Source organism: Empidonax traillii, unplaced genomic scaffold (genome assembly GCF_003031625.1).
Source record: "Empidonax traillii isolate 1590-97213 ecotype Southwest subspecies unplaced genomic scaffold, ASM303162v1 scaffold44:size1908036, whole genome shotgun sequence".
In the NCBI taxonomy this organism is placed as follows: Eukaryota; Metazoa; Chordata; class Aves; order Passeriformes; family Tyrannidae; genus Empidonax; species Empidonax traillii.
Genome location: NW_020955237.1, coordinates 1,413,660 through 1,426,935, shown reverse-complemented (window position 1 = coordinate 1,426,935; position 13,276 = coordinate 1,413,660). Strand labels below are relative to the sequence as shown.

Genomic DNA, 13,276 nt, shown 5'->3' with positions numbered 1-13,276 from the left:
GTTGGCTCACTTTATTTTTCTGTATTCTGCTCCTAACGATTTTTTAGTGTAAACTGAAAGGCTTATTGCAGAGTCAGGCTTTTGACAGAAAATTATCACTGAACTTTTTACTTTATCTATGAAAAACGTTATGATTGCAAAGAGAAAACACTCAACTTTTTCAGTGTGTAGTGGCCCCTCCACCTAATTTGTATGTGCTCAGCTATAGACTCCAACCCTTGATATACTGCTTTGCTTCAGAGAGAAGCGTAGACTGGTGGAGTTACTTCATCAGTTTTGTTCATTGTTTGTGTGTTCCCTGGCTAAAATATGTGTGAAGTCCAACTGATGCACTGAACAAAGGGAAAGCCTTTGTCTTTATCACTGCAGATCCTTGCTTAGTACATATATGATGAAGCAGGTTGAATCTGCAGAAGATAAAATGTTATAGTAGTATTCCTGAAAAAGTAGTTGTGGAGGTGCATGCTAACTTTGTCTTTTCAAACTTTTGCTTCAGTGTAATTGAATAGTTTGTTGTTTTTTTTTTTTTTTAATGGTGGTTGTTATGGGTTTTTTTTCGGGTCTTTATGTATTGCAGCTGTTTTATTAGGTGGTTCTCTTGGGAATTACACAAGGTCTTTGATTTTCTATATTTTGAGGGTAGGTTTTTGAATGATTAATTGGCATCTGTGGTAGACTGACAATGAATGGTAGTCTGAATATATATTAAAATGTATTAGTTAGAGAAATCCCATTCTTGCTTTTAAATTCCGTGGATTTTGGTGTGTGTGCGTATACATACTGAGGAGGATTCATTGGTGGGAGTGGAGGGGAATAGACATTCTTGCTTGAACATTGTCAGTCTTTACATGTAATTTGTGATTTTTTTTCTCTTTTAACTTGCAGATAAGCCTCTGAAGAAGCGAAAACAAGAAAACAAACCGCCAGAGGCTGGAGGTGCTACTGGAGGAAACAGAGCAGCTTCTCAGGAGACAGGTTCTGCAGGAAATGGGGCAAGGCCTGCCTTGATGGTTAGTATTGATCTACAGCAAGCAGGAAGAGCAGACTCTCAGGCAACAGTAACTCAGGATTTGGACACCATCAAAAAACCTGAAGAAATTAAGCAGTATAATGATGGGTTTGTGTCTGTTCCCCAAGAAGACCCTGTTGGAGTTCTTAAATTTAAACCCGAAAACCATCCAGAAATTTTTAGGAAAAAGTCAGATTTTGAAGGTCAAAAGGCAGATATCCAGCAAAATGAAAACAGACAAATGGAATTTCAGCAAAATGAGAGCAGACGGTTGGAAAGTAAACACAACGAGAGCAAACAGTTAGAAGTGAAACATGAAAGCAGACAAATGGAAGTGAAACAAAATGAGAACAGACAGACAGAATCAAAACAAAATGAGAGCAGACAAATGGAGATGAAACAAAATGAGGGAAAACAAAATAATGGCAAACAGGAGATTCGACAGAGGCCAGAGACACCAAAACAGAAGAGTGAAGGCAGACCTGAAACACCGAAACAGAAGAGTGAAGGGAGGCCGGAAACACCAAAACACAGACATGATAATAGAAGGGACTCCAATAAACCATTGTCAGACAAGAAAATTGAAATATCTAGGCACAAACTAGATATGAAGTCTGATCCTTCAAGGGTAAAATCTGAAAGTAGATCTGATCCAACAAAACAAAGGCCTGACGGACGTTCAGTTTCTGATACACCAAGGCGTGACCATGATAGCCTTAAACAAAGATCTGAGGACAGGGGGGACTCAGAGAGATACAGAGGAGATCCATCCAAGATTAGAAGGCCTGAATATTTGAGATCCTCAAACAAAAATGAACATGATTCTAAGCATGGTATTAAATCTGATGGTTCAAAACCTGAGAAATTTGAAAGAAAGTATAGACATGAGTCTGGTGAATCAAGGGAAAGGTTTTCTTCTGGGGATCAGAAATCAAGACCTGACAGCCCTCGTATTAAACAGGAAGGTAAAGGAGATTCTAGTAAATCAAGACCTGATAAACCTGGTTTTAAGTCACCCAACAGCAAGGATGAACGAAGGACAGATGGCAATAAGAGTAAAGTAGATAGTAATAAAGCACATGGTGACAATAAAGCAGAGTTTCCCAGTTATTTGTTGGGGGGAAGATCCGGCGCATTGAAACATTTTGTCATTCCAAAAATCAAGCGTGATAAAGATGGCAATGTTACTCAGGAGTCAAGGAAAACTGAATTTAGAGGTGAACAGAAGGACAAAGTAGAGAAGATTGGGCTAGTTGAAGATCTAAATAAAGGAGCTAAGCCTGTAGTTGTCCTTCAAAAGCTTTCTTTGGATGATGTGCAGAAATTTATTAAGGACAGAGAAGATAAATCAAGGGGCTCTTGTTTTAAACCTAACAAGAACAAGTCATCCAAATCTAATAAAGGTAAGAATTCTTTAATATGAATTGCATTATATCTTTTTCACTTGTGTTCTTGTAGATTTTCTACTTCTCTTGCTAGAAATTAAATGCAAGCATTTAATAGTTAGTTTATATGCTTACTTATATGGCGATTAGTAAAACTAATCTAAGGACTTGTCATTATTGGAAATCTTGCTACACATGTACCTGAAATGATTTGTTTACTTCAGTGCAAGTTCCTAATGTGGCAACACCTAAATGGTCTTAAGCTGTATTTCAGCTGCAATAATTTAACCTTCTAATTTATCCATTGAAATGTAACTGCTGTATATTCAGTTTTAACTGGCTGAGGTGTGTCTGTATGGGGGACTGGCACTGTTCTAACTAAACAGTGTAGCTGGAGTGGTGGGAAATACTTTGTATGCAAGCCCTAAGATTCTTTCATGTTTTTTGTTTGAAGTGAAATGGGTTTTTCCAAGGCATGTTTTGATGTGACACCATAAGAACATAGTTGCAAAGTCCCATTTGCCTATAAATACAAATTCACTGAGGAGTTTCTATACTTGGGACCATTGAGAGTAAGCTTACAAAAACATTCTGTGTGTAAGAGAGTTCAGGCATCGTTGTCTCTAGGATCCACTATATGCAGAAAGAAGAAAGCCAAACAATTATCTGGCATTTTCAAATTAATAATATGGACAGGAAATAATTCAGAGTCCTTTGTAGGTTTGGTATTTGGCTGATTGTCTCTTCTGCAAATTTAACACTTATTAAAATAAGATCGCTTTTCTTCTTGGTGCTTTAATTTTGACTTCTTTGGTTTCAGACTGAAATAGATCACATTGTGAAATAAATGTTGCTAACTGGTCAGGTTTCCTTTTTTAAAATTTTTAACATTTAAAGAATTTATATTTCTCATATAGTTATTTTTGTAGAGTCGTCATGTCTCAAAATAGACAAACCAAATACTAGATAAGAAATTTAAAGCTGAATTCAGGATGATTTATGAATGCATTTCCAGGTATATCATGAATTCAAGATTAAAACATTTTCTTACATAGCTGATCTGGTAAGAAATGATGTAGAAATCATCTTTATGAATCTATAACGAATTCATGTACACCTATACAGAGGTGTTGTCTGTATAATGCATTTATTGTGCTATGCCTGTTTTCTATCTACTAATCTGTTTATATTAACTTTTAAAGACTTAATAATAATTCATTACATGTATTACTTATTTGTAAAATATTAGCCTCCTTGTTAGGGATTTCTCTTTATCCTGGAAATATAAATATTATCTCTGTCCCTTTTTGAGGTTCAAAACAGGAAAAATTTCCATTTCTGATAATAGGGATCTGGAGTTGGTCATAAAATTATGACATCTTTGTTGTCAGTTTAATCAGAGGATTCCAGATGAAACCTTTTTGTGTTCTTGATAGAGAATGCTAAAAACTTTCTGATGGAACTCAGCTCTAGTCTCAGTAGGATAGATTTTGAATTCACACAATTCTATGTGCAGAAAATCAGTTGCTTTCGGAAATGTTTCTGAATTACTTTTTTTTGGTAGTCTGTATTATATGTGGTTATATAGAGAGAATGTTTTAGTGATGTGTAAAGGTTTTAATGAATTTTTGCTTAATTCTAGCAGCTATCACTCATAACCAATGCATTAAATTTAAAGTCAGGTTTATAACTTCTCTGCAATGTTTTTCTGCATTTTTTTTGCTTTCTGAAGTCATCTGTTTCTTGCATAGTGTCAAATTACTTAGGACATATTTTCCAGGGGAAAAGTTGTTTGAATCTGATGTGTCTTTTTGCTATTGTATTCAGAATAAGGTTCTTACAATGACACTAGAAACAAATTTCATGGAAAGGGTAATATTGTAACTGGTTTTATCTTACAAATCAACTTCTGAGTGTTCAGAGGGCAGATTTTGGAGAAAGTGTCTTTGAACTGCAGATTTTTCATGTGTATATTCAGTTCTGTATTTTAACTTCCTGGTAACTCACTTTCTAGGGTACGTTATGCTAAATAACCAGGTGAACTCCAGTCTTTGAAAAGGTACATAATTTATAAAGGTATCTCTTCATAAGCCAAAGTCGATTTGTCAACAGCTGACTGATACAGAAATATTAATGCCACTGCCACAATATCCTTACTTCGATTGAGAGAAATCGTGTTCACAGTTTTAGTCAGTGCCATTTTTACTTATAAACTTTTTAATACACTAGGAAATGTAATTTTCATAAACCTTCTTTTAGTTCATCCTGTATTACTTACTAGATTGTAGCAATTCTTTTCTAGTGTTGCCTTTTAGCATCATTATTCCACTTCTCACATGCCTCTTATTCCATGTAGCTTAGTATATTTTACTTTATCTTATTTCACTTCCCTTGTGTTTCTTGTCCTTTCTTTTTTGCTTTCTCATCCATCCCTTCCCCAAGAAAATGTCTTCTCATGACTTTGTCATGTACAACATCATTGCTGTGATTTATCTGAAATCCAGTTTAAAGTAGGATTGTTCAGCTAGTTCAAAACACCATTTAGATAGTCATTCTGTCTTAAGGGACTAATTCTCATTCATTATAAAACTCAGTAAAATTGACTTGTTTTAAGCTACAATTAATTCTTTGCAAACTGAAAGTCTGTACAACTTTTTCATTGTTTCAGTAAATTTTAGATTTGAAAATCACACCTTTATTTGTACATGTGGATAAGCCTTGCACTGTACTTCGAAAAGACAAAGTAGCATTCTCACCAAATTTTATAGAGATGTTTGAAGTTTTGTCAAGTTACAAATGGGAGGGATAGCCATAGTATGTTAATATCGAATCAACCCCACAATCCTTTTTGTCATTTAAAAGGAAGAAGTGACCTTTTTCTCTCTTTGTCCTGACTTTTGAGCATTTTTCTGAAAGATTCACTCTATCTCAGAGGAAAGTTATGGAATTTTTTTCATAGTGTTTTTGTTAAGGGGTCTTATGGTGAAGACTTGTGGCCTGTTTTGTCCAGGTCAGAATGAACATTTTTTCGTCTGATTTAACATCTGTTAATGCCTTTTATCTTGGTTTTAATGCAAATATGTGTTGTTGTGGGATCCATGAAACTTTTCCCTTCGAGTTTGTGCCTGCAATGAGGAGGTCATGTTTGCTATCCTTTCTTTTCAGAGCTTCAGCGAATACCTTCTCTGCTGCTTTTTAGAGCTGTGCTGGTCAGCTGTGTTGGGATGGGAGCTGGTAACAGTTTCACAGTTACTGCATTCTGAACAAGACATATTCCTTTGTTAAAGTGTGGAACACATATGAGTAATGAGAGAAACTGTAACTGTCTGTGTAAGGAGATGTCTGAGCAGGTTTATAATATGTTTGAAGGATTGTCTTTCCAAAAGAAGCACCTTTTGAGTCTTCCAGTATTACCTCAAAAAAGAGTTCAGCTTTTTAAGAAAAAAACAAAGAAATTCTGATCTGAATGTTACTCTTCCATTGTGTAGATTATTATGGGATTTCATTATCTGTACAACACAGAACTGAAAACGTAGGATTTTGTTGCTCACTGCAAGTCTTCTGAAATATACTGTGTTCTTTACTGCTCTGATCTGAAATTTGAGTGAAGATTTGCCATTTCTTCAAAGGTGCTCTTCATACGTACTCTTTACAGGATCAGCTAAAAATTTTATTGATTAATCGTCTTCATCTCATTAAAATTATGCTTATGGATTTTTTCTGTATTCTGTGCCTATGTGGTTTGTTGGTTTGGGGGTTGTTTGGTACGTTGGTTTTAATTCCAAGTAACTTTTTCAGAACCTATAGTAACTGTAATTTAGCATTTGTATAATATGAAGGTCCACCTTTGAGTTCTAGCTGGAAATAGTCTCACTTGTGAAACACAGCAATCAATTAGGTGACTGTCTTCTAGTAGTAATTACAAGAGTCTTTCAGGATGAAAAGCTGTATCAAGATTGTGTAGGCTTGTTTGAGTGAACTTGTGATGCCTTTCATGGATTTATAGTTAGCAGAGCAGAACTACTTAAGAATACTTTATGGGACAGACGAAAACTCTGAGCAGAAAGGGAGTATCAGTTTTAAAGATTGTTTAAATCCTCCATGCATAGGATTTTTATAAGGACAAAATTGGCTTATGGATGTTAACACAATGAATTTTAGGGTTCACTCAAATTCATTTCCAAAATAACAGTTTCTTAATGCTGAAACAGAAACACTGAAATCAGTGGGGCTGCAGGGAATTAACTGGTGTAAAAACATATTTCCATTGGGAAGGAAAAGACTGGAACTCAGTTTCTGAACTCTTTTTCTGAATTTGAAATCATTCTTTTGGAGTTCCTAATAGCAATTGCATTTGCATGTGTCAAGGCCAGAGTAATACCTGCTGACCATCTTGCATGTGCATGCACCACCATGTGGATCAAGCAGGCAATAACTTTCTCTGAAGTTCTACAGAAAAATGTCCTATGTTTCAGAAGAAAAAATAATGCATTTCAGTATCTACAGCAGGATGTTTATTATGATTCTTCTCAGCTCAAATCTTTAAACCTTCTTCAAATTCAAATTACATTGTAATTGTAGAAAAACAGCTGTGACTTTTGTAAGAATTCTACAGTCTTCTTGTTTTTTTCTGTTTTCTGAGATATTAGGGACTACCTCCTCACATCTTAACTAGTCTAGAAGAGGAACTGACTGATCTGTTTCCCATTAGAAGTATTTCAAGATATGTTGGGTTTGCAAAGGATCCATTTTAATATACTGTTTGTTCATTTAACCCTGATTATTTGTTTTTCCTTACTTGAATAAAAGGTTCACAGTTTGAAAAGTATCAGAGGCATTGTTTAGATAAAAGCCAAGGCTAAACTGTATATAACTTATTTAGGAATATCTCATTTCACTAGCATGCTTTTCACGAGAGTGGTTTGTTCCTACTTGCAGGGAATTTTAAGGTATGGTGTGTCCATCTCATCCCATCCCATCCCAGAAAGAAGCTGGGATTTGTATGGGCACGGTACATACACTCTGGAGTCTTCATTTTCCGTGCTAGTTTTTCCAAAGTGGATGTTGGATAAACTGGTATTGGTACACAGCAGGAATTCAGCCATTACACACTGGAGCAATTTCTTGTGTTGATCTGTTACCAGTAATATAGGTGACATTGTCAACACCAGGCTTTGCCTGGTGGCTGCTTTCCTAATTTTTTCCTGCTTTAGACTTTACCACTAAGGTAAATAATTTGATTCTTACTCCTACAGTTATTCTTAAGTTTTCTCTGGATAGTAAGAATGAACTTTGAATGTGTCACGTTGCATTCTTAGTGGCACCAATAAGCCTGACCAAACCCACTAATTTCATTGCACTTTGATTAATGTGAAATATGATTCCAGATGTTTGCAGATTTAGGAGTGCTTTGTCTGTTTGAGATTTAGGACTGCATTTTTTAGTTAGTTCATTTCTGAAAAATTACTTTGACACATATAAAGGATACACATTTATTACGTAATTTGTCAGAACAATCTCTTGAAAGTCTGAAACTGCCTTTGGTTTATGGATATGGATACTTATTTGGGTTCCTCTTTCTTCTGGGAATAGCTAAGGCTATTTTACATAAATAGTTTTTGTGACAGTGCATTACAGTATGTTAAAATGTGGGCCAGCAATTTGTCTGATGTCAATTACAATACCCAACACAGACATGTTCATGTATCTAAGGATCTAAATGTGCTTGTTAATCTTGGCTAATGTGCAGGGATATGTGCTTGAAATTTTTGGGTTGAATTTTCTTTTGAACAAAGGATAAATTTGGCCAAATGCAAATAGAGGAGAGCCTCACATTTGCTTCTGGTAAATTAACTTTTCTCTTGCTCTGTGACAGCTGTTTTAGGTGACTCTCTTTGTGTAAGAAAACTTTACCTGTTTTCTTGAAATTTGGAGTTTATTTTTGCTCCATGGGAACATTACCAACAAACAGAAAAAAGAGGATTAAACATTTTTTGTTCTTCAAATTAGTGAACTGTTGTTTGCATTGAATAACTTTTCCTTAAATACATGTACTGTTTCATTAACTTCTGAGGAATTTTACCATTATTATTTTACAGTTAAAACTAAGACATCAGACATTCCTTTTACAGAACTTTTTTCTTTTATGAGAAGAAAAAGTCTGAGGAGGAATCTGATTTTATTTAACTGAGGTCTCTTTTCTTAGGCTAAGTTTGCTTATGACTCAGTTTTTAAATTGATTGAAATACATGGCTGGGAAAATACTTCAGTCATAAATTTCAGATCCCAGACATTAATCATCATGGAGTCATAGAATGGTTTAGGTTGGAAAGGACCCTAAAGATCATATTGTTCCAAACCCCTGCCATGGATAGGGACACCTTCCATAGGAAGAGGTTTGTCAGGGCCTCATCCTAACAGGCCTTGAACACTTTCAGGGATGGGGCAGCCACAGCTTTTCTGGGCAACTTGTTCCAGTGCCTCACCACTGTCACAGTAAAGAACTTCATCCTAACATCTAACCTAAATCCCTTTTTTTGGTTTAAAACAATTACCCCTTGTCCTATCAGTATCTGCCCATGTAAAGCGTCATCCTCTCTCTTTTTTTTTTTTTTTAGTTTTACAAGCTCCCTTCAAGTACTGGAAGGAGTTGTAATAGAAGAGTATTAACAGAAAATTGCATGCTGTGTTTTGTAACTGTACAAAACTCCCCAACTTAATACAATAAATTGAGTTGGCCTAAATTTCAATGCATATGCTTAAATGCAATGTCAGCAAAACCCAAAAGCAACCCTCTGACATTGATTCATAAAAGTGAGTAAGTTTGTGCACCATAGCATTTACTTTAATTGCCAATCTTGCTCCTTTTTTTCTAAGTTCTGCTTTATTTTTTGTAAAACATCTTGCAAAACTGGACTGCTCTAGCGTCCTTTTGTCGATGCCGGTGTAAACGTGAGTTCTCTTGGCATCTTGGGAGAGTGTGTGTTGGGTATATTCCCTGCTTTCTGCCTGGATCTTTCAGGGTTGTTTGGAAACCTTTTCACTCCTTCAAATGCTTCTTTCTTCTGAGAGTATTTTGTACTATTGTAAAATTAATTTTTAACCTATGCTGCTTAGCTGTGGTTAATGATGATCTCTGTTGTATCACGGAATTATTCTATTGCTGTGTCCAGATTTTTCACTGAACAGCCTGTCAGGGTCCCATTCTAGGCCAGAGCTAAGGATGGGATTAAAGCAGGGAGTCGAACCCTCTTTTTTTGTTTAAGGCTGGGAGCCTTTCCTTTGTGCAAGTATTGGGGCAGATGAGGGAAAGTTATTTTGAGATATGTTCAAGAAGGTTCAGTAGAATGTGGGACATACTTCTTCCTGACAGTATTTTTCTCCATCCTAATAAATTCGTTGCAGCAGAGAATCCCGTGGTGCAGCCCCTTGGGTGGTGGTGAGGGCATCTGTCTCCCACCCCTTTTCTGGCATGAGTGTGTGTGAGGTGAGCTCAGGAGTTATCCCTTCATGGATGTAGTCAAAAAGTGAGGGTAAGGCACTCAGTAGAGGGTTATATCCTGTTTATAGGGGGTAGCTGTATACCCTTCCATAAGGTGTATGGCACTCAAGGGGGGAAGAAAAAGGAAAGCCATTGGCATAAATGCTCAATTTATTTTCACCAGTACTAATTTGATAATGTGTTTTTCAGCTGATAATATGGTGCTAAGATAAAAGGGGAACTTTTGTTTTATGAGCAGATGTACCTTCCTCACAGTGTAAATTCCCCTGAGAAAATGATTGAGGTTTCCCTGTGTTTCCCCTTCTGTTCTTGAAACTGTTCAGGGCACAAAATTGTCTGGGGGAGTGTGAAGCTGATGGGGTCTGATCACCAAGGACTCCATACACCATATAAAGAACATACTAGAGCATTTAAAGAGAGAACCTGGTGGAAAGGATATAATTAAATTTGCACCCTTGAGAAAGAACCAAAAATCTTCATCTTCAACCAGCAGGTTATACTTCAGTCACATGGATGTTTGCATTTCAGTGCCTGACTGCTGTACTGTAACAGTACTTAGCTATTTTGGAAAGGTGTTTATTTTCCAAACAGCTTTACAGCATAGGCAAGTACTTCCATTTCACCTTTTTCCCTTCAAATCCTTATCTAAAATACAACTGTATCTGCATGAGTATTTGCAGTAGATTTAAACTGTGAGTCTGTGCTGTTGTAGTTACTATGGCATGGCTATTCAATAAGAAGGCAGCACTCTTATTATGGAGTAAGAGTGTATTTTATTTCATGTAGCATAGACTTTGAAGGTTGTTTGAGCTAATCCAGAAGGAAACTACTTTCCCTCCTTAGTATATGCCTAACATGGCAGGAAAGTTAGACTGTAAGCATTTATTACGAAAAGGAGGAATATCTTTTATCAAATAAGGAAGGTGATCTTGGCCTCTGTGGAATTAGAGCAAGACTAGATATACTAGTCAGCAGCAAAATAAAAAAAGTCCCATAGCAAGTAATGTCTTCTGTGACTAAAAAGGAGCAAGAAAAGGGCAAAGTTGAACAGCAGTAGTTAGAAGTTTATTTTGAATGTTCAATTAAAGATGTGTGCCAGTTCATTAATGTAAAAGTTCAAGAATATGAGGAGTGGTTAAACTTCAGTTTCTAAACGCTGAGAAACATGAAGTAAATATTCATATCTTTACCCCAAACAGGTGGCACTGTTTTCCTCTTAGACCCTTATATGTTTTCATATAATGTCTTTGTAGCTGGAAAACATTGCATTTTAAAATACAAGATGTATTATATATACAGAGAGAGATTACAAATATGAAATCACGTTAAATGCAGTTTTGCTTATTACAAAGAAATAGGAACTATAATATTTATGTTTCCACTGTATTAACTGTCTCTTAGCAATCCAGAGTTTAGAATTCTATATGTATTTGAATCTTGATTGCTTGTTAGTTCATAGGAAATAGTACCGAGACATATACTCTACTATTTTCCATAGTTAGGAAAGCAAAGATAAATCATTATTAAGAAAATAGCAGAGTTTATTGGTGTTAGTTTTGATTTCATGACAAGAACAGCCTCTCTGGCTTTAAGCACTAGCAGGCATCATCCCCTTTTCCATAGCTGCCTGTTAGAAGTTCTTATATCAAGAACGTGAAACTAATATGAACTCACCAATTGTTTTTTCAAAAAATACTTGTGCTGTCCATATTGAATGGGTCCAGTAAAAGTACATAAGGATGTTACCTTTTTTTGATGTTTAACATCTCTTGAAGGATGATCTGCCTGCATCAGGAAGAGCTATTTGACTTGCAAATTCAAGGCAAAGTGATCCTTCTAAGTATTAGATATGCATAAATATTAGCTAAAGTTAAAGCTATCATGAAGCTACAAAAAACAATACTAAACTGTGCTTTTCCATTAATGTTTTAAGCCTTTTATGGAGAAGGGGAATACTACATCCTCTAGATATTTATAGAAGTCTTTCTACTACACAAGCAAAACACTTTGAAAAGCTTCACAGACTGTAATAGAATATGGGAGGAGGCTTACAGACTAATTCCTTTTTAGCTTAGATTCTCTGGCTGATCTCTAACTCTATTATATTTTGTAAAGAACTGCTTGGTAAGAAAACACTTTATTTTGAGGATTAGTGGACATTCAGTAGAAGATGAAGATTCTTGAATTGTCTTGCCAGCAACACTAAATTAGGAGAAGCTGTTGACTCCCTCAAGAGCAGAGATGCCCTGCATGGAGATCTCAAAGAATCAGAGATGGGCAATCACCAACCATGTGAAGTTTTAAAAAGGGCAAGTGCCAGATTCTGCTCCTGGAATGGAGCAACCCTGCTTGTGTGTATAGATTAGGGAATAAGAGGCTGGAGAGCAGTGCTGTGGAAAGGGGCCTGGGGGTCCTGGTCAACGGCAAGTTGAACATGAGTCAGCAGTGCCCTGGCAGCCAGGAGGGCCAACCGTGTACTGGGGGGTATCAGGCCCATCATCAGCAGCTGTTTGAGGGAGGGAATTGTCCCGCTCTGCTCTGCACTGGGACAACCTCACCTCAAGTCCTGTGTGTAGTTTTGGGCACCACAATATAAAAATGACATTAAACGCTTAGAGAGTGTCCAAAGGAGGGCAACAAGGATGGTCTCGAGGGGAAGCTGTATGAGGAGTGACTGAGGGCACTTGGTCTGTTCAGCCTGGAGAAGAGGAGACTGAGGGGAGACCTCATTGCAAGTCTATGATTTCCTTGTGAGAGGAAGAAGAGGGGCAGGCGTTGATCCCTTCTGTGTGGTGGCCAGTGACAGAACACAGAGGAATGGCCTGAACTTGTGTCAGGGGAGGTTTAGGTTGGATATCAGGATCAGGCTCCTCAGAGAATTGGTCTCAGCACCGAGCCTGACAGAGTTCAAGAAGCATTTGGACAACGCTCTCAGGCGCATGGTGGGATTGTTGAGGTGTCCTTTGCAGGGCCAGGAATTGGACTCAATGATCCTTGTGGGTCCCTTCCAACTCGCCATATTCTATGACTCCATGATTCTCTGAAGGTCTTCTCTAAGGAACTTTTTTATAATGGCAATGAAGCAAAACCAAGAACTTGTTCTCCAGCAAGCAGAGTGTATGTAAGTTGTGGACAGCACTGCAGATGTTTGGATAAGCAGTGTAGAAGTGGCTGTTCACATATGCAGTTCTTTGAGATGAATTGATCTTAACAACCATTCTGTGACTTCCCTTTAGTTTCAATAATGTGAAGTTTGTTAGCATGCTCTTCTTTACTGTGAGACTGTAAAGTGAGACATAATAAAGATTTTATTATGATGGTAACTTCTGGGGGGCTTTTTGTTGTTTCAGTAGTCAACGCCAAGACCCGGGTTCGATTCCC

The 13,276-nt window shown here is 36.8% G+C and overlaps 1 protein-coding gene across 6 annotated transcripts in view; it reads left to right on the top strand.

Moving 5' to 3' along the window:
- The window catches only part of NIPBL (NIPBL, cohesin loading factor), a 154,887-nt gene that overhangs the window by 98,383 nt on the left and 43,228 nt on the right, over positions 1 to 13,276 (top strand). For 5 of the 6 annotated variants that reach the window (XM_027878714.1, XM_027878715.1, XM_027878717.1 and 2 more), the window contains one exon: positions 886 to 2,412. The exons of the other annotated variant lie outside the window; for it this stretch is intronic. In XM_027878714.1, coding sequence (XP_027734515.1) covers positions 886 to 2,412 — 1,527 coding nt within the window. The remainder of the gene's footprint in view (positions 1 to 885; positions 2,413 to 13,276) is intronic. 6 annotated transcript variants of the gene reach the window in all.